The sequence below is a fragment of the Fistularia commersonii genome, chromosome 16 (assembly GCF_037954325.1).
Source record: "Fistularia commersonii isolate RoL2024-O1a breed Wild chromosome 16, RoL_Fcom_v1.0, whole genome shotgun sequence".
Classification (NCBI taxonomy): domain Eukaryota; kingdom Metazoa; phylum Chordata; class Actinopteri; order Syngnathiformes; family Fistulariidae; genus Fistularia; species Fistularia commersonii.
Window position 1 is genome coordinate 8403667 of NC_141299.1, and position 27905 is coordinate 8431571.

Genomic DNA, 27905 nt, shown 5'->3' on the forward strand with positions numbered 1-27905 from the left:
CGTCTGTTTCAAGTTTAGAAACAGAATGAAGAACCACTATCACACAATGGAAGCATGATATGGGGAAAAAGCACACAAAATTCAAAATCTTTTATCAGCTCAGTACCGAACTCCTCCAGGTAAGCAGTCAATAGCAAGAACCCCTCGAGGTTCTTAAAAGGACGATCATGTATTCAAGTGAGAGTCTAATAACTGAGAACAGGGTCTGTAATATTGGAAATAGGAATGTAAATAAGATGGGTTTGACAGCGTACCAACTGTCATACTAATGTCCCGACTTCACAAGCACTAGGATCAAGACCAATAAATTTGTGAAAAAACTGACTTCGCTGTATTTTCACATACTAGTTTGCAATTCCCTGTCCAAGCACCAAAATGTATAACTGAAGGCTGCATCTTTCTGCTTCATTTTTCATGCTGCTTTTCCTGTTCCATTTTTCAGAAGATGAATGATGCGCCAGAAGTCTATTGGGACAGCTGGTCATTAGGGTGGAGATAAGGCGACATGCTGTGAAAGTGAGGCGGGGGCACACGTGAGCAGTGTGCAAGCAATTTGAGGTTAAACTGGAAAAGTAAGAGGTTTGAGCCTTGCTGTTGTCTGAGATTGCACAGTCACATAATGCTGCAGAAAATTAGGCTGGGGGCCTTGGTGCACAGCAGGCACCCCCTTCCACTCTTTCAAGGTAAGAAAACAGCAGATGCTGCTAAGCCCTGGACTTGTGAATTTGCAGTTAGTCGAATCTCCGATTGCATCAGTTTTGATGGTCCGCACTGTACTAGTGTTCAGAGAAATCACAGAAAACTCCAAAATAAAGTCCCCTCAGTCTGCAATATCCGAACTGATCACCACAAAAAGGTCAATGAACCCATCCATTACAGGACTAGAACACCCTATGAGGCTGAACTTCTTTGTTGTAAAGCTCATCAAGGACAAGAATTCAGACTACTTCAAAATGTTACATTTTCACCTTTCAGTTGAAAGGCAGAATGTCTGGATTAAAAGAATCTCCAGCCCGCAACAAACACCAGCAGGGGGAGGTTGATGCTCTCTACCAGTTTACTCTTCAAACGGTTCAGACAGCCAAGAGAACCCCTAGAGATCATCAGTTACTTTCTGTAACCGACTCTTTCTCCTGCTGCCCATCCCACTCTTACAAATACTTGAACTCAAAATGCTCACCACTGCTTAAATAGCAAGCTGGCTGCTTCAGCAGGAGAAAAGATAGAATTTATTAAAAAACCCAACCCTATACATAGTGTACTACAGAATCAATTGGCAGCTATGCTTTGCCATAAGCATGTGGTAGCAGATTGCAGTTTGTTTCCAGGGCAGCTCACTAGCATGCATCAACTACAGTGCTGCAGCTACTCTAGTGAATAGAACCACAGGACACAAATGGAAAGATGAGACAAGTGTCAGTATACATCAAAATTCTAGACTCCTGCTGCCAGACACCTGGCAGGACCAGGTGGATGCTGAGATTTAGTTTTTGCTTGAAAGCAAACTGTTTAACAGAGATGGGGGGGAAATGTGCTTGAGGAACTGTCAAAAATTTTTGTGCCTTTACCTTTCAGCAGCTGTGTGTTTACAGAGTAGTCAGTCATTATCTACCGCTTCCACTGCAGTCGGGGCTGGATCCTAACCAGCAGTCTTTAGGCAAGTGGTGGGATTCACCCTGCCAGTCGCAGGGCCTAAAAACAAACCTGATGAAAACTGAAGGTTCTCAGTGGCCCAGGTCTTTCATTTTCAAATCTTGCAATAGCAAGTGACTTTAAGACACTCCCGTGGGCATCTTCCCGAAAAGATTCTGCTTTCAGAACAAACAGTCACTGCTGAATAACCAACTGACTTCATGGTGACTCAAACTACAAAGCATTTAAATGACCTCGTGTTGATTTAACAGAGAGTTGACATTTGTGTTCATAAAATGTCAACCTCATTTCTGCCATCTAGTGGAAACTCAATGTAAGGCCATGTCAAGTTTATTGAAATACAAATAACAGTATACAAAAGACAAACAGTGACATTTAAACAGCAGGGCAAGACTCATCAGCAGGACTCAATTCTTCACCCTGCAATAGAGAGAAGTTGAAGCTTTCTGATAGACTAAGAAAGTTCTGACATCAGTCATCTTACTGTTTTCACATCTTCAATAATGACCACATTCTTTCCGTGAATTTCGATGTCGCTTTCAGTGTTGTTGTGCGAACAGTACTCTTCACTCTCCGTTTCAACAGAACTGGGCTAGAAACAGAATTTTATATGGAGAGTTATTTCCAGGGGGAATAATTTTAAAGTATTTAGTCTCAGGATTTTATGACTCCAAAGATCCCAATTCCCTTCAAATAAAAATTTCAGCTTACCTCATAGTCCAAATCCTCAGGGTCTTCATTGTCAGACATTTCTTGATTGAGTGCCTCGACCCACGTCTGCTGCTCTTCTTCCTCTTCATCATCCTCCTCTATCTCATCCTGCTTCCTCTTGCTGCCCTTTCCACATGGCTTAGTAGGAGAGACTCGGATTTCTGTCAGTCATATGGGGTTGACCACACGTGGACGAATACACTGTTACACCACATTTTCACCTCTGATACAGAGTCTGGTGAGTCACGGCAGTGGAAAAATGTCAAGGCTGAAAGACTGATCATTGGAATTTAAAGAAACTTCTCTCTTCTTTACCAACACTATTACCAAGTTTCACTTGGAAAATGGTCAACATTTAATTAAACGAGTTTACCTGGCCATGCAGAGGGTTTGATTTACAATGCAATAGTCATTGGAAAATGTATTTAAGACTGAATAGTTACATTTGGCCTGACTGAGTTCACACCATACTTCAGCCTTCAAGAGGTCTCTCATAGTAAGTTTCAGACTGAGGGCAAAAATAAAATAGGGCTTTAAATACAGGCCTTGTGATCTGTGTAACATGTATAACAAGTTACAGGGGCACAGGGAACTGAGGAGGAATCTTTACCCCTGCATTTTCTAATGCATATTGAGAAGAACAGCAACTCAAAGAGATCAGCTTGATAATAAAGGTTACAGGTCAGTAGAAATCTAAAACTGAACTTATCCTTTCCTTGAAAGGATAGAGAGGAACTGTCAGTTGCAGCCATGAAGCCTAATTGAGGTTTTCATTCAAATTTGAAGAGATCTGATGGCAGCCTACCGGGGGAGAGGCAGCGGCCGATGCTGCTGGACTGAGGGAAGCCGAGAGCACCGTGCATCCAGCGGGGCAGCACATTCAGCAGCAGGCGGGTAACCGTATTCAACCGCTTGCGGCCGGCGAGGCTCTGGCGTCCAGGGGTGGAAACCGGTGGCACGACGGGTGTCGCTTCTTGTTGCCGGAAGCCCAGCGCCCACCAAACTCCGCGGTAGACTCGGACCTACGGAAGACAGTCGTGTTCAGCGTTTGACAGATATAAAATAAAGAAATAAAACATATGATGGTAATGATGGTAGAGGACCACCGTACCACAAGGCCAAAGGGCCAGAAGAGACCACGCAGCACGGAATGGAGAACGCCGTCCCTCCTCACCACTAGGCCCTGCGGATGAACACACGGAAGTGTTCACGGTACACTCCTAACGTTTCCGAAAACGTTAAAACTCTGTGTATGTGTCCTCCAACACGCCATTACTTCCGTGTCGGGTGCCTGTGGTTCCGGCTCCATGGCGTCTGCGCGGTTTTCACAAGTCGTCATCCTCCTGCTGCGGGTCGACCTGCGGCCCCGCGGTGAGGAGGTCGTGGGAATGCGTTGCCCCGGCCGAACGCCTCTGCGGATGATATGTAGCCTATGGCCGCCGCGATGCAGCCAATCAACGTGAGGCGAGCACACCTGCAGCAATCAGGGCGGACCAATAAGCAAAGGCCGCCAATTACGCTACAGTGTCACGTGATCGCGTTGACAGTAGTGCAAAGTTGATTTATCATCACTAGAGAAGCCTCCCATGCCAAAAAACACAGGGCTTGTGGCCAAACACTTAAAAATGGGTTAAAAACAAATTTATCTCCATCGTCACCGGTTTCCCTCTCAAGAGATGACATAACATTTGGTTTACTTTTAAGCAACAAAAGAGATGAACTATGTGTCAATGTTATTTTAAGCCTGGCCAAGTTCTTCATTCACAAAAACAGAATGCAAAAGTGTTCCCTCAATTTTACAATCTTTATAAACGATTTTGAATAATATAAAAAAAAAATCCTTAAAACTTATGGAAAAATCCCAAAACCAAAAAATATACAGTTTGATGTCTGAGATTTCTTGTGAACCACCAAGTTAAATACATGTTATATTCCCATTGTAAGTTTTTCTTTTATTATTTTTTATTTATATATATATATTAATCTTATTTATCTATCTATTTACTTAATTATTTTCTTTGACTTTCTCTTTTGTCTAGTGTTAAACATTTCTCACAAACCTTTAACACTGTTAACTCCTTATGTCCTTTGCTCCCGCATCCCCAGTTGTTTCATGGACATTCGATTCTACCTTGCCATGTTTATTTGTACATATGTATATTTGTTTATACTGTTTATGTTCAATAAAAAAAAAAAAAGTTGAGAGGCCTCCTCCTCCTCCTACTCCTGCTGCTGCTTCCGGTTCATATGTAACCAACACTTTTCATTTTTCTGCATATATGTTACTTTTACAGGGCATATTCTACTTAACAGGGTCAAAAGGGGTGAACCTGAGACACACAAAAAATGTTTTATGCAGCTTTATCCAAAGAATGCAAAATAGTGCATTTTAAATAAACCTGGCTCTATTTAAGTGCATCAGCGCTCACAAATCTTTTCATTTGTCTTTCAGTTGGAAAATTCAATTAACCACTCCATTTTAATCTTTAAATTTGAAGTCATCATGCAGCCCCTGTTGCCACATTGACTCCGACAAAGAAAGTACTGGATGAGATTGTATTATTCTAAGTCTGGAGATGGGACTGCAACAATAATCGTACTGTAAGATATCACAGATATCACAAATGTATTTTTTTATCAAATGTCTAATGGCATCAAAATATTTACAAAACTGCAGCTTATTATCTCTAAAACTGCTATTTCCATACTGAAGCTGAAAACAGTATTTGTCAAGTTGCACTCCATTCAAACAAGTTAATAATTTTCCCAACAGAGCCAAAAAAAAAAGGATTTTACCTGTTTCTTTTTGTGCTTCTGACTGTATTGGTGATGTGTCTCTCTGATCAAGTACATGTCCAAGTATAAACGTCTTAAATATGAGATGAAAGTCCCATTAATTAAACACCCTTGTCTACCATATGTGCAACTGTATTTTTAATTCACATATCCAAAGTACTGAATATTTCACTTATGGTGAGCAACATGTTTGAAGCTGAACAAGCTGCTTCATTCAGAGGGATATACTCCTTAGCATATGAAGAGGTCTAAAAGAGTGATCATTATGCCTCTGTTCGTAACAAGCTCCCTAATTGGAAACCATTTCCGCCCACTGCTTTTGTCACAGTGACATCACAACTGACAATGCGTTTGGTTTTGGGCAAAATCAATAAAGTGGAGACGTATTTAAGCTTGCTGTCACCACTCCACCGAGGAAGCTTGCAAGCAAAAGGAGCCATGGAAAGGAACACGGTAACCAGGACTTTCAGCATTGGGGCCATTTGCAGCGGACATAAAGCCATTCGTTCAGATGACCTCTTCACAGGACGAAGACACAGCAGCGCGGGAGTCCGTGCGCTCATGTGGGCCACCACCAGCGCAAAATCTTTTGGGAGTTCTCTGGGAAACGACAGCCAGACGAGCCGAGACAACATTAACCCAAACATCCTGACACCTGACAGCATCCCACAGTTCACAATTCCAAGCCTCTCCATCCAGAACTCTTTCAAATCGGCAGAAAATACAAAGGAGAGGAAATATGCGGAGACAGAGAAAGGACTGGGGAGTTCTGGGAGGGACCAGGTGTCCTCTGGATCTGTCACTTATGCTCACTCAAAACTTTTAGCATCAACATCATCCCCAGCTTTTAGTTTGGTTCCGTCTGCCCGCAAAGCTGAGCGGAGTGTCTCCGACCCCTTGACCCAGAGGAGATCTTGCCTTCAGAGAGATCTGACCTTTCCCTGCTCCTACGTCGAAGCTCAGCACTGCCTGGATCCAGCGAGCAGAGTTGCCCTCTCCCTTACTCACCTGACGAAAGTCACCACGCCGTACGGCTTCGTCACCTTGAGCCAGAGCCCCCAGATGGCCAACGAAGAGGTCCTTCTCTGCCAACCGACTCTGCGCAATTCAAGCAAGAACGAGGAGGGTGTCAACTTTCACCGTGGTGCTCCAACAACAGACATCGGCATGGTAGGCGACCTCAACCACCTGTCCACAGCCCGAGAGAGACTGTCCAAGGATTCAGAAAAATCGCAGATTAAAGAAAGATTAGCGAAGGGCGAGTTCTCACGTTCCACTGGCTTGTCTTCAGCTCCTTCGTTCTCATCCTCCTCGCCACTCAAAAACCCAGAAAGCAAGATCAAACGCTGCTTCCTCCATGTTATGAAGAAACGCTTCCCCTCCCACCGTTAGGAATTAATCAATGTTGCTGAATCATCGAGAAGGAGAGAGTTTCAACAATGCAAGAAATGAGAAAGAAAAGTTAAGGAGGATTTGGCAACATATGCATTATCACAAATCACTGGGTGAAATTCTCTGAAATTTCTATAATTGTTTGAAAATCTATGTGTTTCTGTTGCATCAAAAATAAAATATCACACAGTGACTGCAGTTGTCTCCATTGCTTTTTGGTCTTTTATGTCACAAGTTTCTCATCTTCCGAGAGCATCTCACTCTGATCGGAAATAAAATGCTTGCACTGAGCCAACCTCTCTGCCTTTTGGATTTTGTCATTCTTCAGAGAACGAGACATGTTCTGAAGGTCAATAAATTTCTGCCCCACTTTCAAGATCCTAAATGTCAGTCCAGCTCCCCATTGAATAAGTCCATGTAGTCTCAATTGAACTTGAATCGTATGGTCCTGCAGAGCTGAATGTGTCCATCAGACAGTTTCTCCTTAGCATATGAAGAGGAGCACTGGAGAGGCCCTTAATGCTGTGATCCAATGCATCCTCAGCTCTCCCACGCACTGAAATTCAGAGGGTTAGTATGACTCAGAGTGATGTGCTTGAACCGGAAAGTGAGTCCCCGCGCATGAGAATAAATTACAATTCATTATCTAAATTCATAATCACTATTTTGTTTATTTACGCACATGGCGCAAATGATTTACCCACAAGCCTCAGGATGAATAAGGTCTTCCGGCGTTTTGCATTTCACCCCTGGTTATGCCTCTCACAGGATGCAGCTCATTGACAGGGTTGTGGTTGAACCATTTTTTGGAAAAACACACAAAAAAAACTCAGAATGTATTAGATACTACTAAGAGTTTTTCATGATATTATTTTTATATTCACTCAAGCTAAGATAAGCAATCAGTTCTTAAGAATCTGTCAACATTTAAATCAATACTGTAGATACTATTGAAAAATGATTTTTCAGTCATACATTTTGAACATTCATAATTTTCTCATACCAAAACAGTTAAATTAATATCAAAAGAATGACTGATTTTTTTCACCATTTTCTGCCGTTTTATCGACACAACTGACATCATATCTAGAGTACTGCCTTAAAATAACCACAAAAAATCAATGTGATGGCGAAGGCTCCAAAGCAAATAAGCTTTTTCACAATAATAATTGAATAATAAAATACATTTATCTTGTATTTTCAGGCAATTAAACAGAGTGGTCCTGTATTCAGCAGCAGTGAATCAAACAAGCTGTTGACATTATCAGTCAACAAAATATTTATTCATAAAAAAAAAAAAATTGTTTCTAGATGAAAACTGCTTAACCTCCCCCCTAAGATAAAACATACTTATTTAATGTAGAAGCTCAGATGCGAAATATTTTGAATATCTGTCTTTTTACATATCTTATGTGAAGAACAGTATTTCATAATTTTTAGAAACAAATATTGATCAGAGTTGTATCCCTTTTTTTTTGTTTAAAGAAAGGAAACATTGGCAGAGCCAACTTATATGTGTGTTTGACAAATCAGATGAGCACTGTGTGCAAGCGTGCTGTTTTTGTTCTGCTGTCCCGTGGAGGCCTGAGAGGGTCAATGTCTGAGAGATATAACTTCTCACTGAAGTTGTTGTTTCAAATCACAACTCTGTCTTGGACTAGGATTTTGGAATGCAGGGTTTTAACTTCAACTTCTGCCATAACATGTTTATTAAATGTTACTGTTGCTGAGATCGAAAAACCCTGCAGCCCATCAAAATCTTCAGGATGTACGTCCTTCAGCAGCATGTCCAGGAAGAGCTTCGAGAAGAAGTGGAGGTGGCTTAAGCAAGTTGGTCGGAATGGAACTTTATGGGAGTGGGAGCCCGAGCTTTGGAAGATGGAGCCGCTCCAGTTAAAGTTCTTAATCCAGTCATTCTACCATGCCCTCCCCAGACCATTCAGCCCCTTCTGTTTAAGTGTGGCAGAGACACCTGCTTGCCCTCTTGGCCAGAGGAGAGGATCACTAGAGCATATCCTAAGTTGTTAATATCGGGGGTACCACGACCAGGTGCTGAATGTGATAGCAGATACCAACAGCTCAGGGATCTCACTCAGCAAGAAGCAACAGCCAGCCAGGCATGTCATTGCCTTCAGAGAGAAGCCACAGAATTGCCCAAGCCAAGCAGGGGGGGCTCCTGACCACACTCAGGGACTGGCAGCTGAAAGTAGACTTAGGCAGGCAGTCTAAATTCCCAGATACCATCACGTTGACCACACTCAGGCTGGACATGGTCCTTGTGTTAGAATGCGGGTTGTACTGCTGGAGTTGACTGTGCCCTGGGACCACTGGCTGGAGGAGGCATTTGAGAGGAGGAGGGCCAAGTATGAGGGGCTGGCAGACGAATATCAGCGCAACGGATGGAAGACTCGATGCAGCCCGGTCAAGGTTGGACGGCGAGCATTTCCAAGCCAGTCGCTCTGCAGGGCCTCTCATGGTGTTGGGAATAAGGGGACCGCACAACAAACATCACTGACACCATTAAGAAAGCAGCAAAATGACCGTGGATCAAGAGGGGGACCCGTGGGCCACACACAAGCTGAGAACTGATCAGCCCCGGCTGGGTTGCCTGAGCAAGGGTGCCTGATGACAAAAGACCTGAAAAACCACATGACCCCATGTTAAATCACTGATGATGTGTCTAGGTTGCACTAGTAGGTGTATATTAAGCCAGACTGAAAAACTCTGCATGGGCAAGAGCCCAGAGGAGTCTTTAGGACTGAAATCCTTTCGCAGCGCACAGTCCGCCTCGAGAATGCACTCCAGCATGATAGCACAAATAAAAACTGCTTGCCCAGAGTGCACATGTGTGGGTGTATTTGAGCTTATGCAGGCATTAATTAACCTTTCACAGTCTCCAAAACAGGATTCTATCTGGCATCCTCTTCAACCAACCTCTTGTTTGGTTTTGGCTTTGTAAATCTGCAGGAGGCTGGTATGTTCTAACCATAAATAGGCCCACTTGTAGAAAAAAAAAACAAAAAAAGTTAAGAGCAGGAGTGACATATAAGAGTTGTCAAGCCAATATAACTCTCATAACCTCCACTGTAGGAAGTGGTGGAATTATATCAATTCAAGACTTTTCATTATTTAAGTGTTAAAATTTTGTCATCCAAACCAACAGTAACATCTTTGCCAATAGTAGCCAAATTTATCAATTCAACACTTATATTTAGGGAACCTATATTCATATATATTGAGCAATTTCTTCTTCATTTTATGTAATTTCCTTCCAGTCCTCAGCATGCAGTTTATCATGATCTCAAAAAAAAACTATGAATTTCCTGACAAAAAAACAGTTGAACAAAAGGGCTGGGGTTTCTTGATATGTTGATTCACAACGGGTTTAGCCTTAATCTCGAATTTGGTCTGTGATAATGAGGAACACGGCTTTGTTCTTTTAACGTTTTTGTTATGTGTGCATGTGTGTGTGTGAGTGTGTGTGTGTGTGTGTGTGTGAGGGGGGCACAGATACAATCACTGGCGATAATTATCTGAAGAAAGTGAAAACAGCAATGCTGCTGTTATACTACTTAAATAAACTTAAAAAAAAAATCCTCATTAGAATTTTGATACCTCATCCTCACTGACTCGATTTAAAGTATGAATTTTTCCAAAAGACAGTTTTTCATGGCCAAATATTTGTACACTATATGGTCGGACCAGTGAGGACATAGACATTATGAAACACCCGGCCTTAATATTGTGAAACATTTTCTTTGCCAAAAATGTATGAAACAGAAGTTTTCACAAGCAGCTGCCACAGTACCACTGAGCCAGAAGGTTCAACAGCATGCAGTGTATGCAAAACGCTCATGTCCAAAAAAGAGAAGTCCACTCGAAGGTTCCTGGTTGAAACTTTTTGCGAATAAAAAGAGAAACAAGTGCAAATTGAAAGAGGTTTCTGTGACTTCATCTCTGTGATGAACTGAGGTTAGCTGTGTGCCAACAGCTTTGCTCTCAGCAGTTGTTTCCGGTACCAACCTCAGGCTCTGACTCGAAGTTGATTTGGGTAGAAGATAAGCAAGAGCGATTAGAACACATGTGTGAGGGAAAGCGAGAGAGAGAGAGAGAGAGAGCGAGAGGGAGAAAGAGGAGGGTGTAACTGATGCTGCGTGAGCTAACCAAGGGCTTCAGGTTCGCCAAATTAGTGAAACACTGCTGGGGTAGCAGCTTCATTTTGTTTTAAATTTGCAGATTATTAATGGAGGAAAAGCTGCCAACACTGCCTGCCAAACAGCACAGGTAAGAGGGATACAACTGCCTGTTGTGACAGTTTTAGAGGATTATTTAATTCCCTTCCTCGATAATGTAAATCATAATCTTACAGCTAAGTGGAACATATGCAAATCAAGCAAATACAGACATTTTCAAAATTTCTGTAGATACAAGCTTTCTGTCAGTGGGGCTAAAGTATATAGTTTTCTGTGATTTTTCTTGTTACAGAGCTGGATTCTACAGGGGCTTGAGAGTGGGCTCTGACACTGCAATGCCTGGTTCTCCCGGGTCTCTGCATCTTAACACCACACACAACGAGGTCTTCACTGACTCCACAGACTGCCATGCAGACCAGTGCCCCGTTCACCAGCACTATGGTAGGTCTCCATAGCGCCAAAGTCAGTTCAAGGCATAGAAAGAGTTATTGTGGCTTATTGTGCCTTAACTTTAAGTCACGGCATTGAATAAACAGTGAGGGTGAGTGCAAAAGTCTGTTCATGTCTGAATGTTTTTGTTGTCATTCATCAATGATATCGTGACTGCTTGAGTTGTTTCAAATTCTTTAAGATTTTAACGAAAGTCCAGTCGTCAAGATAAGATACATCAGTGGGTACATTTCAGAGAGGATCCTTTCATTTTACATTTTTTCCCATTATCATAAGCTGAAACTTGTCGCGTGCACAGAAGTATATATATAACATATGTTCATTATTTTCTCATTATTACTCCTGTTTATACTTTAAAGGGGACATTGTACTTGGGAAATTAAAATTTTCTACTTGAAAAAAAAAAACAACAGGTGCCATATTGATCCATGTTGCAATGCTTTCATTTTTACTTGAAAAGCTTAATGTGGATGTTGACTTTCTTTATTAAGAACTCACTTGGATTAACTGCTCTGATCTCAGTCCCTTGTGTTTTTCAGATTCTTCTCATCACCAAATGAGATTTTTATCCAATGACAAACCACCACCTATTCCTAAGAAGGCGTTTGTCCGCACCCTCTCCCATCCTGGCTTCAATATGTGTCATGATTCCCCTTCGTCTCCCCTGCAAAATCACTCACAAAACTTTGACAATCCTCTGTACATGCTAGCAAGAGAATCCAGAAACAATTTACAAGGGATCGAAGAGTCTCAACGGGTTGCAGGATCCGATCCCCCACAACTTTCCTTCATTCAGTTGCCATTTCACACCCCGAATGAGGATATATCCCTACTCCTTGGGAGTTTTGATGACCAGAGTGTTGTTGCCCTGGGGATTCAGCATCGACAGCTCCTCTTCCTAAAAAGCATGGTGCAGAGAATGGAGGCAAGGGTCCTCCTGCAAGGGAATGTGGGTACATACCAGCTTCAGGATTTCTTGCTGTTTGAAGGCAGCGAGCCAAAGAAGATTGGGGGCTGTGTTTACCACAAGATAAGAAGTGCAAAGTTTCCAGGGAGAGTTTTCGCTTTAAGGGTAATGCTTCAGCATTTTTTTTTGTGATTAGATACATGATCTTTATAAGTTGAAAAAATTTTGGACCTTGACCACATGCACACTGAGAAATTAGTGTTGTGCTTGTTGCACACAAATACCCAGACAGAGCTCCAGTGAATGCACAAAGGAGAGGGTGTTGACACAGTTGGCAGTCATGAAATCTACATCTTTTTTTCCACTGGCAGCCGTAACATTTTGCGGTTCGGGTACTTCCTCTCTCTCAACAGTCATCAAGTGTCATAACTTCAAAAATGAAGCCAAGAGTAATGCAATTTTCCAAATGCATCACAAAATATTTTTGTCATGCAACGCATATATGAATATATGTGCTCTGTCTGTCTTTCCAGGTGCACAAAGAGTCTCCTACAGTTCACGTCAGAAAACAGCTGTCACATGTCAATGTGCAGGAGGTACTCATCTGTTTCGAAGATCCAGTTTGTCCGTCACAGCCTGACTGCACTGCTGCCAAACAATCAGGGGGAGGCAGCAGCGAGTGTCACATTGGACCTGGAAAGTTCCAATTACCCTCTTTTAACTCCTTACTCCTGGAAGGAGTCTGCATGGTCATTGAGAGGGACCTGCCACACATCACTCTTGAGGACTTTGTTCAGGATGGCAGCTTGCTGGGGAGTACAGGGAGCGCGGTCTACGACAGGCAGGTGTGTTTTTTGCTACTGCAGGTACTGACAGGGATTCAGCATCTGCATCTAAGGGCCTCTGCAGCAAACCTGACACCACGGGAGATTTTTCTGGTGTGGCCCAACAGGAACACAGATGAGACAGAAAAATCACACAACTTAAAGCAGGATACGTCCAAAATCCAAACGTTGTGGGCAACACAGGGTTCGCCTCGTGTTGTTTTAACTCCACTGTCATCTGCTACTTCTGCCCCTCAAAGCCTCTTCCTCATCAAATCCCAGATCACTAGGTTGATCCAGTACTGCTTTCTTCCAGAAGAGAGCTCCATATCCCCGAGTTCAGCAGCAAATCTGTTCAAGTCTCCACATAAAAAGGGGCTTCTTTATCTGGCTTCTCTGTTCCAGAGTGAGAACAGCTGCCTTCAGATGTCAAGCATGGCGGTGATGCTTCAGGTCCTCCTCTGGGGTCCACATGTCTCCCTCTTTAATCACAGAAGCTTTACAACCACAGCTGTACACAACTGGCTGACCTTCAAACGTGCCCTCATGGTAATAAAGATTGCAGAGAAAGGGCTGACACAAGATCAGTCAGCTCTGGATTGGGAGGACTTTGTTTGTCTGCAGTATCTGTCCTTCACAGATCCTGAAACTATCATGAGAGGAAGCCATCAGCTGTGTCTCATCCTGGGTGGGGACTGACCCCACAGTCTCATTTAATGGAAGAGCGTTCAGATCTATAGCAACCTTTAGTTTGCCTGTGTGATATTTCCTATAAGTCATATCAACTCGCAGTAATTTTTTAAAGCTTTTTAAAAGAACATGTCAAAACTCTTGATTTATGCACCCAGTTTACATTTACTTTTGACACAAGGCACAGACAGACCTGATAAATGGAATGAGCATTAGAAGCAGAACTGTGCAATGCCTGAAGAATCTGTACAAACAATTGTGAATGTACTGAAATGACTGTTAATAGTTTGAAACTTTACAAAATATAAATATTCTTTTGCATCACTTGAGAAGTTGAGCTTTTAACTCCTTTTGACTCCCTTCACAGCCACCTATTTAGTATGTAAAAGGTTTTTCTACATCCATGCCTGCAATTATTTAATTGTGTATAATTAAACTCTAGACATAGATATATGGTAAACCTCAGACACTCCATAATACAGAAAATATATGGTTGCTTGTAGCCCAAGCCGTTCTGAATTGTACTGAGCAGACTGTATTTGCAAGTTCCAGTGGGCCAGGTAAAATGGGAGCTTTGGCTGGATTTGAAACTCAGATCTTAAGTTGAACACACATGCTCTATATCAGGCTGTGGATAAGTAAACAGATGACACTCTCTTACATGAGCACTTTTATTTTGTACAGTTACAACATGCAGATTTCTATCAAGTGAATCAAAGCAACAAATGAAAACCATGCACACATTTAAAAAAAAAAATCTATATCAACCATAGAATCAATTGATAATTATTATGAAAACGCATCTACTCACATGAGTAAAATGAATTCAAATTCATCATAAATATTAGAATGTGCAGATGATCATTGGGGTACTCAAGATGAGAAGGAAGCCATCACGAGACATCATCAGAATACAGAGGCGAGGGGGCCCAGGTATCATAAGGGCATTTGCTTTACATTCCTGGTAAATTAACATCTTACCCTTGTGCAAATATCACTTAAACACAGCACGTTGCAGGTAAACCAAACAAACTGACAGGAATCCTCAACCATACATACTCATGTCTAAAAATTATGAACATGTGGCTATGAATCAAAAGAGAACAACAAACATTTGTAACTGCTCAGCGTCATTTAATCATCATCAGAAGAGACTCGCTCGATGCTGTAAGCCATGAATAAAGCATCAGGGCGGGAAGGGACGAGGGGATGACCCGGTCTAACAATCTCAAAGCCCAGGAAACTGAATGTGCGCAGCAGAGATGCTGAGGAAAGAAACTTGCATGTCAGAAAATGTGCCAAGAATGTTTTCAAAAAATCCACAAACAAATTAATATACCCCAGGACTACAAGAAAGTATCTTTTCATGGCCAAAAATTAAAAGCGTGACTGCAATTCCAACTGTATTTCTTTACAATTCACTCTTGGCCAAACCACATACACTGGCTTTTACTAATATACAGTATGGCATTTAAAATATGAAGCTGGTCTCACCTCTATCGTCACGGTTCTTGTGAAAACAGATGAAGACATAGTCACCCTGCAGCTGTTCTTCTGCAAATTCCAGCAGGAGAGCTAAACTGTAAGAATCACAGCAAATGAAAGTGGCAAAGAATGAATAGAGGCTTGTAAAAGGCTTGAGAATTTTGGCTGGACTTAAATCTGTTTTGTACTCCACTCAATCTTTTTAAGCCGTGTCATTGATTACCATTAATTTAACACTCAACACACTTTACTTCTCCCCAAGCATAAATTTGCAAAAGCAATTGTATCAGAAGTTTCTTTCAGTCACACAGCTGTACAAATATGTCCACTCACCTGTCTTTGCTACCCTCAGGCAAAGCTCCAGGGGGGATTTCAACATAAAGGTTCCCTCCCTTCAGTGCCGCCCTCCAAACACAGTGCTTGCCTTCAGAGCAACGGGGCTCAAAAAGCAAGAATCGCACTCTGCTGTTAGCAGTGGGGGGCTCCTCAAGAACCAGCAACTGAGCATCCTATGAGGTAGAGCGAAGACAAAATGTGGCCGGAATTAAATCAGGGAGTAAGTTAATTCAGTTCAGACAAACATGGCAAAGGCAGGTCTACAGGTTAACAGAGGCAGCACAAACTATTTTTACACGGTGCTCAAAAGGTTCAATCATATTCAAATGAGATGCAGTCCTGTGGCAGGGCCCGCAGCTCGCACTCGTTCCCATTACCTTTATTTACACCAAGAGATTACAAAAATACAGTAATGTATTAGTGTGTTCGGATAATATGAAGATATACAATCTTTCAGAAGTGACATGATTCAAAAAAGCAAAGTTGCCTTCAATACAATCACTCAGATTTCTTGTCACAACACTGTAAAAAAGTACTGCCACCCACAGCCAAAAACAAACATGTAGGTATTTTCCAGAAGAGGACAAACTGGTGTAGGTTTTTTTTTAGTATAAAACAGATCAACTTACTGAATAGAATAGTGTAGCTGAAAGATTGCGATCCCGCTGGTCATCCCCTCGCCCACCTGGGATCTTCAGGGGTGGGTGAGGGGCATCAGGAGCACCACAGAGGCCCCGGACACGGGTTACTGGAACAGTGGGAGCACCTCCGAGGACTGGAGATACTGGAGGGTGAAACAAAAACGCACACAGATGGAGCCATCAAACGTTGAATTTTCAAAGGAGGTTCCGAGACAAAACATAAGCCAGGTCCCAAACATAAAGAGGGGGCTGAGAAAACATAACTGAAAGTTGACTCATCACCAGTGACAGTAAAATATTTACTAGAGTGGAACAGAGTCTTTGGAAAAAAGGTACAAAGTTGGGAACAGATTTTATCAGTAACTTTCAGCTTCTTGAGTCATACAAAATGAACAAGTCAAAACACAATCAAAAACACAGTTGCGTCAACAAAGATTGGTTCTGGATTCACTAAATAACGACTAGTCAAAAGTCCAAAGATTTTGTGAGTCATCTAATACGGAATTATGAGTGTGCAATTGTGTGCTTCTCTCACTGAGTTCACTTCCTAAATCTAAATTTGCATGTCTCTGTACTAACAACTTGCCATCTGACTGATGGGAATCCGTCAGAAAACTAAACTGATGATCTTGCTTGCCTTTGTCAAGGATTAGCAGGTCAAAAAACATCCAAAATGCTCCAGTGTTCAAGTGCTATGGAGTTAATCTAACTTGCTTTCAATGATGTCAGTGTGTACATACACATTTCAACTTTGAGAGAAGGCAGAGTCTCAAAGCTCTTGGGGAAAAGCCCATTAGCTGCCACAGCAACGCAGTACTCAGAGACACTTACGTAAATGCCACTGTTGTGCTACATGTGCAGAAGAAGTGTGAAAACCAAATGAGAGCCATTGTCTGGGTTGACTAAATCAACCCTGTCGAGGCCAATAAGATCAGTTGATAGACATTTACAAGTTTTACCTGCATTTTTTATCTCACAAAATGAATATTTTACAAGCATAATGTTGTTTTTTTATTCACAAGTTCCACACAGGTGTGGAGGATTCGACTTTAACATATTTTTAATGGGCTGTAAATTTTAAAATAGTGCACAGTTCACTTAACATAGTTCTGTTAAATCACAAAGTGTGAATATAATCATTAGATGAATGCGCCTAATGAGACATTTGCATTCTAATACTTCAAAATGCATAAGGAACCTACTTACTGTATGTGCTTTAATGAAGTATATTGTTCAACTGCCTAATCTCATCTTGATATTTTTAAGCTGGTACAAACTTGTCTGGGAAATATAACCAACTGAAATGCATTATCATTTGTCCAATGACAGGACATTTGTCCTTAGTCCTGTCCCACATAAGGGACTCAGCCTGCTGTGATCAGGGATCTCCAGCTCACTGGATAATTTGGTAGCAGATATAATCTAATAAATAGACATGATGGAAGATGATAAGGTAAATTAAGAGGAGTTATACCAATTAACATTAAAGAAGGAAGCCTTTATTTTCTTTGAGTTGACTTGGTATTGTGCAAAAGGTCTAAAGAAAACATTACGACATTGTGGGTTTAAGCCTTTTTCACTGAATGTCTACAAATGATGTATGCTCTCAACAGTCAATATGGTAGAATCATCCACCATTACACAAGGTCCTCTCATTCCTGTTACTATGTTAACCTGCTCCACAACTTTTACTGCTTGTCTCTTTAATGACATTGTTTTGAACTGACAATTGCACAGCAGGCACAAACACAAATTGACAACCCAAACTGTCTGGATTCTAACAGCTGCTCTGGTCATGTGCTAGGAGGCATCTGCTTGTAGAAGACTAGCCTCTTGTTTAAATAACATGTCCATGCTTGTTGACAAAAAATTGTGAATAAAGATAGAACCTGAGAAAATTTGGGTCCTAATGTCTGTTGAATTCAGCAAAACATCAGCAGCAGCTGTAATTTACCCTGCAAAAGTGAAATTGCCATTTACAATACTTGTGGCCTAAAAGATGACTCAAGTTGATCTAATTCTCCTTAGGTTTTATGTGTCTGCTTCCTATCACTGGCCAGGCAAAAAAAAAAAAAATAGAACAGCAACCAACTGACAACCCAAACACATGTCACTAAGCACCAGCAAGCTCAAGATGAAAAACTGCGCAATTCAAGCCCCATCTTGATGAGGAGTTTTTAAATCATATCTCTCAGCCTCTTGTCAATGTGTTTTGATGAGATAAAATCTTAATGTGTGTCATGCTTGTGTTGTCTGTTTGGAATCCATGTGCCAATAACTTCTATTTTAGAATGTCAAAACCACAGTACATGAGGATCTGAGAATGGAACCAGTGGTGACTCGTCTCATCATTTTGGTTCCAGTTTATACTGCTCCAGTCTCATATGCAAGACTCTCTTAAATCCACCTGGATATCAGGTGCCAAGAAACCATTCAAGATAAGAGTTTCCCACTGACAAAAATAAATATTTGCACTAGTTTTTGTTTACATTGCTGTATAGTGATCTCAGCACAGGTCTGTGAGTGTGTTTGGAAGAGACGTTTTAAATGTACACCAGGAATACTGACTGCTCAGACTTCAGTCGAGCTGGTGAATGTATTGTTAGTCAAACCTGTTTACCAACAGGCGACTCCCCCATTACACCTTTCATATATATTTGAACCAAAACAGTCAAAATGCCACACATGGAAGCCGCCAGCTTGCAGGACGGGGAGGACGAACGGGCAGCGACCTCACGTTAGCGGTACATACGCTGCGCTTGCTTCGCGATCGACGGTTTTCACTCGACTGGAGAGGACACAACGTTCGGGTCAATTCCTCCTCGTATGCTTATGAGCTGGACCACTACGTTCACACTGCCTGTGGTCAGTGGCGCCCCCCCGCATTCGCACCGGCTGACTTTAACGTCAAAATTCGATTCGAATGGGCGAATTTCACACGGGTTGGCAGCTCTGCAGCTAAGCCAACATCTCCATAGAACGCCAAGCCAGTAAGACAAGGACTGACTTATGCCTATAATATGCCCTTGCTTGACTGAAAAAAGATCCCCACCCCCTCCCTCCAAGTGCAGTGGAAATTTCCTACGAGTGTCACAACAATGTGGAAGCAGACAAACAGCCTCCACGACATTCTAGTTCAAACACGATCCAAAAAAATCGCAAGAACATGACTTCAGGTCCTGTTTGTTTTCAGCCAAATAGGATGTCTTTAAGAAAGTAAAACAAAAAGGCTTTCCAACGATCCTCGGTGGTTGGAATACAAAATAGGATCACATGTCCCTCGAAGAGATATTTCAAGCGCCGATTGTGAATTACACAATTGTAACGCAATCTGGTGTGCTAGATGTAACACTTTGAGACGTATCGTAGCTAAACCGACGTCAAAGGGAAAGAAATTGAACAAAAATATAACGTAACATGAAGCCATACATCCTCAGTTAAGCAATTGTGTCATTGGTATTGAAGGTTATGTAACGAACCACGTTAAAATCTGTAACGAAGGCGAGATATTTACGTTTTTATCAAGGTATGAAAACAATCGTGTTACAGAATTACCTAATTGGGGCGCTAGCCGTTAGCTTACACGATTAGTAATAATCATGCGATGGTATTGAGTTGAAAAAACACATAAAACATATAGAGACGCAACGACTGGAACTTTTCATACCGCTGGCGTGTCGAAATCAGTTGCCAAAAAGACCCTTTCAGCTAGCGAGATATCGCTTCTGCTTTTCGCATATTGCTAGGTAGGATTTACATATTAGCAAAGCCATGCTATCGTGGGCATTTTCATAAACGTAGCACTGGCTGCGATTTTACATTTTTGCGTCTCCCAGATATTCGAATATTTAGCAGAGGCAAATGATATATTGGGTTAAGGGGATTAAGTGGGTTGTAAAAACCAAATAGCAAGCCTGAGGCATAATGTTCAGGGAAAAATGAAAAACAGACTTGTTGTAATGTCAATATGAAATTCGGTATTAGTCCAAGCCACTCCAGGAAATACACCGCCTCTTTTACATAGGCCGTTTATTTAAATGTAGCTTAGCTTGCTAGTTTAGCATGCCGCTGTCAATCACGGCTACAAAAACATACCTTTCACTTTCCGGTTTATTACTGGACTGTTCAATAACAGGCATCTCGGATAAGTTTCTCTCTTTTTCTCTAACAAAACAATGACTATTCAAAATCTTCTGTAGGTTGGATTTAACCATCCGGCCAGCGTCCAAACTCGCTGCGCGCTTTGCCTCTCCTCGCCTCCCTGTGATAAAGCACAGCGCTGGCAGCTTTGGCACTTGGCAGTGGGCGTGGCTTAATCCGGATGACGTTTCTGCAACGGTGTGACGCACTTTTTAAGCCACTCGACAAAAGGCCCTGCCGTGAAAACCGTCCGCTTTTGTCTTTTACTGCAACCGTGGAAAGACGTTTACCTTAAATTTATCTCGACAATCAATCTCAAATGATGAAACATGTGTCCTGAACGTGATTATAGTGTATAAACAGTTATAGTGTCAAAAATGAATATGAATGTAAATATAAATAGAGGGACAGTTAGGGGACAGAAGACGTCCACAAATAAACACCAACAACATTGGAACGAACAACTGTAAGGCTGAAAAATAGCAAACCAGAACTAAACAACAATATCAATAGAGCAGTTATTTTGGCTGGCGGGCCGCATTTCTTATTTCATTTTTGTGCAAGGGCCAACTTGGTATCAAGTAAATTGAACAAAATGAAAATTGCAATTTAAATATCTAAATGTTTTGCCATGTTATTTCAACTTGATAATCATTCATGATCATATATATAAATGCTGATATTATTTTGTATGTAATCATACACTTCTTTTTCTTCTGTTCAGTTCTTCTTCTTCTTCTTCTTCTTCTTCTTATTATTATTATTATTATTAATTATTATTATTATTATTATTATTATTATTATCATTCTACTTTCGGCTTTTCCTTTCAGGTGTCGCCACAGCAAATCACCTTTCCTTATGTCCTTATGTCCTCTATTGTAAGCCGCTTTGGATAAAAGCGTCTGCCAAATGTAATGTAATGTAATGTAATGTAATCTCATCCTATTCTCTGTATCCTTCTCTCTCACACCAACTACCTTCACATCCTCTTTCACTACGTCCATAAATCTTCTTTGGTCTTCCTCAAGACCTCCTGCCTGGCACCTCCAATTCCAGCATCCGTCTACAAATATATTCACTATCCTTCCTTTGTACATGACCCAACCATCTCAGTCTGTCTTCTCTGACCCCTCCGAAACATCGAAGATGTGCTGCTCCTGATAGACTCCTTCCTGATCCTATCCACCTTCGTCACTCCAAAAGAGAACCTCAACATCTTTATCTCTGCGACCACCAGCTCTGCCTCCTGTCTTTTCCTCATTGTAACTGTTTCTAGTCCATACAACATCGCTGGTCTCACCACTGTCTTGTCTTCCTTCCATTCTGGCTGATAGTCTTCTATTGCATTGTACCCCTGATACTTTTCTCCACCCATTTCAACCTGCTTGAACTCGTCTCTTCACCTCTTTTCCACATTTTCCGTTACTCTGGACTGTTGACCACAAGTACCTGAAATCCTCCAACTTCCCCATCTCCACTCCCTGGAGCCTCACCGCTCCACCTGAGTTCCTCTCATTCAAACACATATACTCTGTCTTGCTGCAACTAAGTATAATTATCCAGTGACAATAAATAGATTTAAGCTGCTTTCTACATAAATTTCAAATCCATTACGTCATGAGCTTTTATTGATATTAAAACCACCTATCCCCCCCAACACATGCACACACACTATGTATTTCTCCATGATCCCCCTGGTCCGTGAATATAGGTAAATACTGGCACCATCGAGCCTTTGGGCTGAGTAGTCTGAGCACAGTTTGAATGTCACTCCTTTTTTTCAGCAGCTGTCATCTGTGCTTGTCAGTCAGGGCACAGGGTGTGTGTATCAGTGTGTCTGCTGCCTAACACAAATCAACGCATACACAACCGCAGCAACAGGTTTCAAAAATAATGGCGTTTTGAAGGAGGTATGTCACTTTTCTTGTTATGTAGAATTGCAGGCAACTATGAAAAAAACCTTTCAATTATCTGTGTATAAAGAGCTATCTTTAAAGAGCTGCCAGTGCATTTTTACCACTGTATTATGTCAGTCTATGACAAATATTCCCTGTAAAATCTTCTAATTTAAAGACTTGTCTCAGTGCTTGACCCAGCAGAAACTTCATTGTCATTCACAGCATAATTTGTTTGCATGTTGAATCTTCGCCCAATTCTCCAAAGTCAGAGTTGAAATAGCAGCAACCCTGAAAAGTAAGACTCACTTACACTGCAAACAACGGGTGGAGGACAACGCGTGATACTACATGCAGCTTGTTATCTTGCGTTAACCCTTTTAGTGTCATATGACCGGGTTTTGTCCATCCAAAATTTGAGTGATGTCCCAAACCCATGGAAGGGGATCACTATGAACCGCTGTCTGGTGCTGGCACTGGCTGTGTTACTGGTGAGCTCAGGGGTCAAAGAATTGCACGGTAAGTTCTGTCATTGTCTAACAGTATCTGCTCGTATTTCTGCTGGTCTTTTTTTCAACTTCATAATTTTAATTATTTCCATGGTCGATGCTTGACTTGGTATTTTGTGTTAATCGTTTAATCAAACCTTAAAGCTACGCAAACTGAAATTTTATGTGAGACCAAAACCTTGAATGCCGCAATAGTGAAATAATTTCCGTGCAGCCAAAATAATTGCTTGATATACTGTATATCGTTTTTAACAGCACATTACTTCTGCAAGTCATTTTCTTTCCAGGTGCCATGGATGTGATGGTTGAGGAGACAGGTCTCAGGACTTTCTTTGGAAGTCTGCAGAGCGGTTCACTACCTCAGGTATTATCTTTCTTAATGTTTGAAGACAAGCATCTGTCGAGATTATCCATGTGGTCTTGACTTTGGTGACGCGTCTGCTGTGTCTGCTAGTCTCTGCTAGTTGTGGTATCTCCATATGTGTCTATTTCTTTGTTGAACCAATGTTTATGGAATCTGAGCTCGATTGAAGATACCCAAAAAACATTGGCCCAGTACAAGGATGTCCTCTAAGTCAGACACTGCAATGTCACAGATTTATAAATTAAAAAAAAAAAAAAGTACAAAAGGTATTCCCCTTTTCTGTATCCATTTATGAATTTTTTGAGCTATGAAAACACAATTACAATGCGTTTTGCAACTTATTCTGTGGGTTTGCAGAATAAATTTAGGGTTATTAAATGTAATGAAATAACAGCTAAACTACATTTCAGTCCATGAATGTGTGTTCCTAAAAAAATCTCACATATAAGGCTTGGCAATATGAAGAAAATCAATTTCATAGTAGTCAGTAAGCAATTTGTCACTATATATTGATGTATACATATAAATATCCAAAGTAACGTGTCAGATGTACAACACAAACAGAGCTAGGACTAATGATTCATAGCCTCAAGAATCTTTTCACACGTCATTTGGATGATGAAAATCCAATTTACAGCATAAATGATCTTATCACTTACTTGCTGAGACACAAAAGTGGTTTAGTAAGCTTGTTTTCATTTGGATGGATCAATGCTGTATTTGAACCTCCACCTTCTGGACCGCAGTGTGTGTAGTTTCTTGTTGTCTGCCGTCAGATTTCCATTTGGGACAGTTTCACGTGGTGGTGGGGAGCTGAAGAACTTGGTGCCATAAGAAGAAGGAAAAAGCCGATTGTCAATGGAGCGATCCTCAAATCAAAACATAAACTATAATATGCATAATAGCGGAGGCTTAACATGCTACCATAAAAACAAGATCACAAGTATCTGAATATGTTCCTCATGAAAACAAAGCTGTTTGTTTCCTGTTTGAATTGAAGACAAATTAATTGAATTTTTATCCAAAATTAATGTCCACATGCAATATATATTCTAAATCCATTCAAATATGCCATTTTCAATTGTCACCAAAACTGGAAGAATTTATTGTCATGTCATTACTCTTCTTATTGCCTTGGCAAGTGATAAAATACCACATTGTTTGTGTTGACATCAATACTTCAATGTTGTTTTATTTTTTGCTTAAAATACATGAACTTCTTGAATACAGTGACAGTGATACATGTGTATACCACACCAAATACCTATCTTGATATATGCATATTTTTTCCCCCACCAAACTAAGTTACCAGTAATGCACACTGAATGTGAACATGCATATATATCTTTCTGGATCACACCAGTTTGATAATATCCTGTGAAAATATGAGTGTCACTAAAATAAAGGAACAACCACAGGAATGATAAAACCTTTGGAGAAATCCTTGTGTTTTCCCAACCCCTGTAAGGAGATAGATGGCATATTCTACACATACTATTTTGGCCTTTATATAGTGCAATGGTATAATGGTAAGCTATAGAATTCACTCTTTCAGAGAAAAGTTGATGTGTGTATTCACCACTATGTGAGAAGAAAATTTTGAAATCAGGATGTTCTATGTTTCATGTATGAGCTGATTTCCTAAGAACAACATTGCTCAGTGATGGTACTCACAGGCTTTATCAGTAGAGGGTTAAACCCCAGCTATTTGATTACAATAAACAAATGAAAGTTGAGGCTAATGACAACCTGATTTGGATTCATACTAAATCGGAGTTCCTGCTCTGTCTTGTTGGAACACAAGAAGTCCTGTTGGACTCCATTCAGGAAACAGGCAGCTAAAATGTTGTCATAGTCACTGTGGGATCACATTTTGTCGTGTAAATAGTTATAGGTTTGTGTTTACTTAAGTGATTACAATATGACTTTACCATAATTTTCCATGTCAAAGTTATGGTTACAATTTCACAACATGTCCAATTGTGTTTGTAGTTGCTGTAAACTTGATAACTTTTAACATGGTACCTTGATCAAACATCCATTTTGCAAAGCAAACCCTAAACGTGGGTCTACTTCTTTCTTTATGCAAAAAAAAAGAGCATGGCATCCAACCTCTTGTGGGGCAACAGAGATCATGGCATATCAACAAATAGCCTAAAACCCTTAGTGACCAGTAGACAAAAAGTAAAAGTAGAAATTAGTCTTCAGCGGCATCCGCACTCCGTCGCCACCATATCTGGTTGAATGGAGAAATACGTCCCATGTTCGTTCAAGTTGACCACCTCCAGGGCCTCATAGGCCACTGGGATGCAGCACGGTCCGCGCTCCTGCACATTTCCGCTCTGAATATGGGAGTCCAGAAGGACAGCGTGATTTTTTGTGTTGACCATTGGGAATGTGCAAGAGCCGCGGCAGTTATTGATGTTGGCAGTGTTTGGTCCGACAAGGTGTTTTTCCAAGGACACAGTGAGGCTCCTCAGCCCACAGACGTCACTCCCCGCTGGGCTGCTGGGTTCAGCTCTGGTGGCCCTCATCTGTTTCTGGATCTCTCGGCTCACGGTCTTCAGGGCCATCAACAGAAGAAATGCCTGGTACTGGATTTCTCCTGTTTTGGTTACATAGAAGACATTATGTTCATGCTTCAAACTTCATACTTGATAGAATTAGCTGATAGTGGGATGACATAAAGGACAATTGAAATGAAATCATGATATACATAGAAACATTTATTTATAAATATGTTTGTGTGTGTGCACGCGCTTGTATTGATCCATTTTTGGGACCTGTGTGCGCCATGACTCTCCAGCAGCTACATCATTTTCAGAAGTGGAACATGACGTGGGAAGTTTGAGAGCCTCACCAGCAAAATTCACATTCAAACCAAAATAAACACTGAAAGCATATTGTATTGTTCAATATTGACATGTCAGAGTGTGTCCTGTGAGTGTCACCTGATGGCAGCTCCGCTACAGGTAAAGTGGCAAGTTCCCGCAGTCTCTCCAGCCTTTTTACTCCATGATTATCCTCCGCCCTCAGGATCTCCAGGACACGGACCACAGTTTTCTCCAGCCTCTGTCTGACCTCCTCTAACAGGGCAGGAGACATGCTCAGCTTGCCTGGGTGGACATGAAAGGTGGAGCTGGTGAAGTAGAAGATGGTTGGGGCAGGGGAGTTTAACAGACCTGCCAGCAGGATTTCGCTGGAGGACAAGCCCAGAGTCAGGGGGGGCAGAGACTGCAAGGAGTCCAGCTTGAGCGGAGGCGAATCTGATTGTTCCTGAGACAGGACATCGCACAGAAAGCGCCTCAGCTCACAGAGGAAGTGGAGAGTCTCTGATGAACCTGGGGCTCCTGTATTTCTAAGAGTGGAGAAGACGATGTAACTCAGAACAAAATGTTGTTAAACTGAAGATACTTTGAAACAGAAGCCAACCTGGTATCAGATCCACCTCCCCCTGAGAAGAGCAAAAACGGAGTGATGCTCATTCTTGATTTTCCACCGATGAGAAGTTCCTTTACACTTGTTTCTTACAAAAGAAGAAATGCTGCGTGAGGACAGTGAGAATAAATTGAAAACTACAAGCAAGAGGCAAATCCTTACTCATGTGAAAGGGATTTGCCTCAACAGAAATCCTCCATTTTTGCTGGAAGCTGCCGTCTGAGGTCTTTCCTGTGAGGAGGATGTACTGCGTTCCTTCTGAAATGCAAACAACCTGGAGAAATTGCAAAAGGAAAACCACCATAAATTACACGCAAAGTAATGAGTGAGGTATTTTATCCTCCCTCGACTTATTCTCAGCAAATGTCTCCTCACCTGTGTGCTGGGTTTCAGAGACGGACCAGTGAAAGTGATGTTGTCCAGGTCGCCTTCAGTGACAGGACTTTCAAACATCAACAGCAATGTGGGCTTCAGTTGGAAAAAAGGGGATTGTGGGAGATCAAATTCTAACGTGAGTTCTCCTCCCTCGCTCTCAAACAACAATGCTGACAGAAAGAAAAAACATGACGTGTGAAGATGAACCCCTAAAATTCAGACATACAAAAGCAATATTTTTTTAAAGTTACCTCCAGTTGGTAGCAAAACCTTTTCTCCATTTGTGCTCTTTGCCTTTGCAAGCTCAAGCAGGACCAAACTCAGTGAATCTCTTGTTGCTGCGCAGATCCCAAACAAAGTTAAGATGCTGTTTGTCAGTGTGCCGTCATCCCCCAAGCCTTCTTCCAACTCAGCGAATATGTCATCCAAAAGGCACGGACCAGTCTGAGGGAGCAGGTGGGAGAATTCGGAGGCTTGTGATGTCGCCATAGCAGAAGCATCTTGAGACAGGGATGTCATTAAGTTATCCAGTTTTGATGAATCTAGAAAGACACATTTTCAAAAGACCAGTGGAAAAACAGCAATTGCAATTCAGCCACATCCATCTGTGAAATGCAAAGAGGTTTTCTTTTTGACAAACAAGCTCCCAAAAGGGAAAAATGTTAATGTCACCTGTCTTTGAAACATCCAGCTGCAATCCACATGTGGCTTGCAGGGCCACAAACACCCTCATCCAGCAAAGGATCGATGCCCCGCTGTGGAAGATGTCAGCCACCATGCTGCTCTCGTGTCTGTATGCGTCTCTGTTGTCAGACCTTTATCAACAGACTGTTTCGAAAGGGTCAAGCTAAAGTGGGTGGGAGTTATATTCTCCCACAGGGAAACACAAAGCCAAAATAGGAATAACGCCTGTCCTTGATGAAGTGAATTCCATTTGGACAAAGATGGGAAAACAGTGTCTTCACCTCTGAAAAGCAGCCTGGACAAAAATAACACAGGAGGAATGAAAATCATTTTGGAATCCAGTTGGTTTGGTCTCAAGCCTCAACTCATGATCAGCCCAAGCTGAGGAAACACTTTATCGGGCTCATCAGCCTTTTACTGT

General features: G+C 41.5%; 6 protein-coding genes across 8 annotated transcripts; 3 read left to right on the forward strand and 3 right to left on the reverse strand.

The window, feature by feature from the left end:
• Positions 1 to 1976: 1976 nt before the first annotated feature.
• org (oogenesis-related gene) lies at positions 1977 to 4063 on the reverse strand. The gene is made up of 5 exons (XM_086162195.1): positions 3641 to 4063; positions 3476 to 3547; positions 3170 to 3386; positions 2365 to 2525; positions 1977 to 2245 (listed from the first exon to the last, which is right to left on the reverse strand). Exons 1-5 carry the CDS (start codon positions 3701 to 3703, stop codon positions 2129 to 2131), a joined length of 630 nt encoding a protein of 209 aa, XP_086018321.1. The 5' UTR covers positions 3704 to 4063; the 3' UTR covers positions 1977 to 2128.
• Positions 4064 to 5598: 1535 nt separating this feature from the next.
• Positions 5599 to 6552, forward strand: LOC147225788 (uncharacterized). The gene has a single exon (XM_086162222.1). The coding sequence runs from the start codon at positions 5599 to 5601 to the stop codon at positions 6550 to 6552; it is 954 nt and encodes a 317-aa protein (XP_086018348.1).
• Positions 6553 to 10651: 4099 nt separating this feature from the next.
• Positions 10652 to 14566, forward strand: peak3 (PEAK family member 3). Its single transcript, XM_086161339.1, has 4 exons — positions 10652 to 10836; positions 11038 to 11186; positions 11735 to 12267; positions 12636 to 14566. The coding sequence occupies exons 1-4, from the start codon at positions 10796 to 10798 to the stop codon at positions 13623 to 13625; spliced, it is 1713 nt and encodes a 570-aa protein (XP_086017465.1). The 5' UTR covers positions 10652 to 10795; the 3' UTR covers positions 13626 to 14566.
• oaz1a (ornithine decarboxylase antizyme 1a) lies at positions 14274 to 20363 on the reverse strand. Its single transcript, XM_086161340.1, is given in 6 exon segments — positions 14274 to 14881; positions 15111 to 15196; positions 15435 to 15610; positions 16067 to 16153; positions 16155 to 16221; positions 20174 to 20363. Coding segments are annotated over 6 exon segments (666 nt in total). The 5' UTR covers positions 20293 to 20363; the 3' UTR covers positions 14274 to 14750.
• Positions 20364 to 22017: 1654 nt separating this feature from the next.
• On the forward strand, positions 22018 to 25905 carry LOC147225791 (uncharacterized). Of its 3 annotated transcripts, none has more exons than XM_086161197.1 (5): positions 22018 to 22129; positions 22387 to 22412; positions 22499 to 22633; positions 22911 to 22987; positions 23764 to 25905. In XM_086161197.1, coding segments are annotated over exons 2-5 (330 nt in total). In that variant the 5' UTR covers positions 22018 to 22129; positions 22387 to 22411; the 3' UTR covers positions 23881 to 25905. The 3 variants fall into 3 exon arrangements, with proteins under 3 accessions (XP_086017323.1, XP_086017322.1, XP_086017321.1); XM_086161196.1 differs by having other exon boundaries at positions 22022 to 22129; positions 22383 to 22412; XM_086161195.1 differs by having other exon boundaries at positions 22025 to 22129; positions 22340 to 22412.
• Positions 25192 to 27578, reverse strand: amh (anti-Mullerian hormone). Its single transcript, XM_086162223.1, has 7 exons — positions 27473 to 27578; positions 27052 to 27342; positions 26801 to 26970; positions 26588 to 26699; positions 26420 to 26513; positions 25939 to 26345; positions 25192 to 25592 (listed from the first exon to the last, which is right to left on the reverse strand). Exons 1-7 carry the CDS (start codon positions 27576 to 27578, stop codon positions 25192 to 25194), a joined length of 1581 nt encoding a protein of 526 aa, XP_086018349.1.
• Between the last annotated feature and the right edge of the window lie 327 nt (positions 27579 to 27905).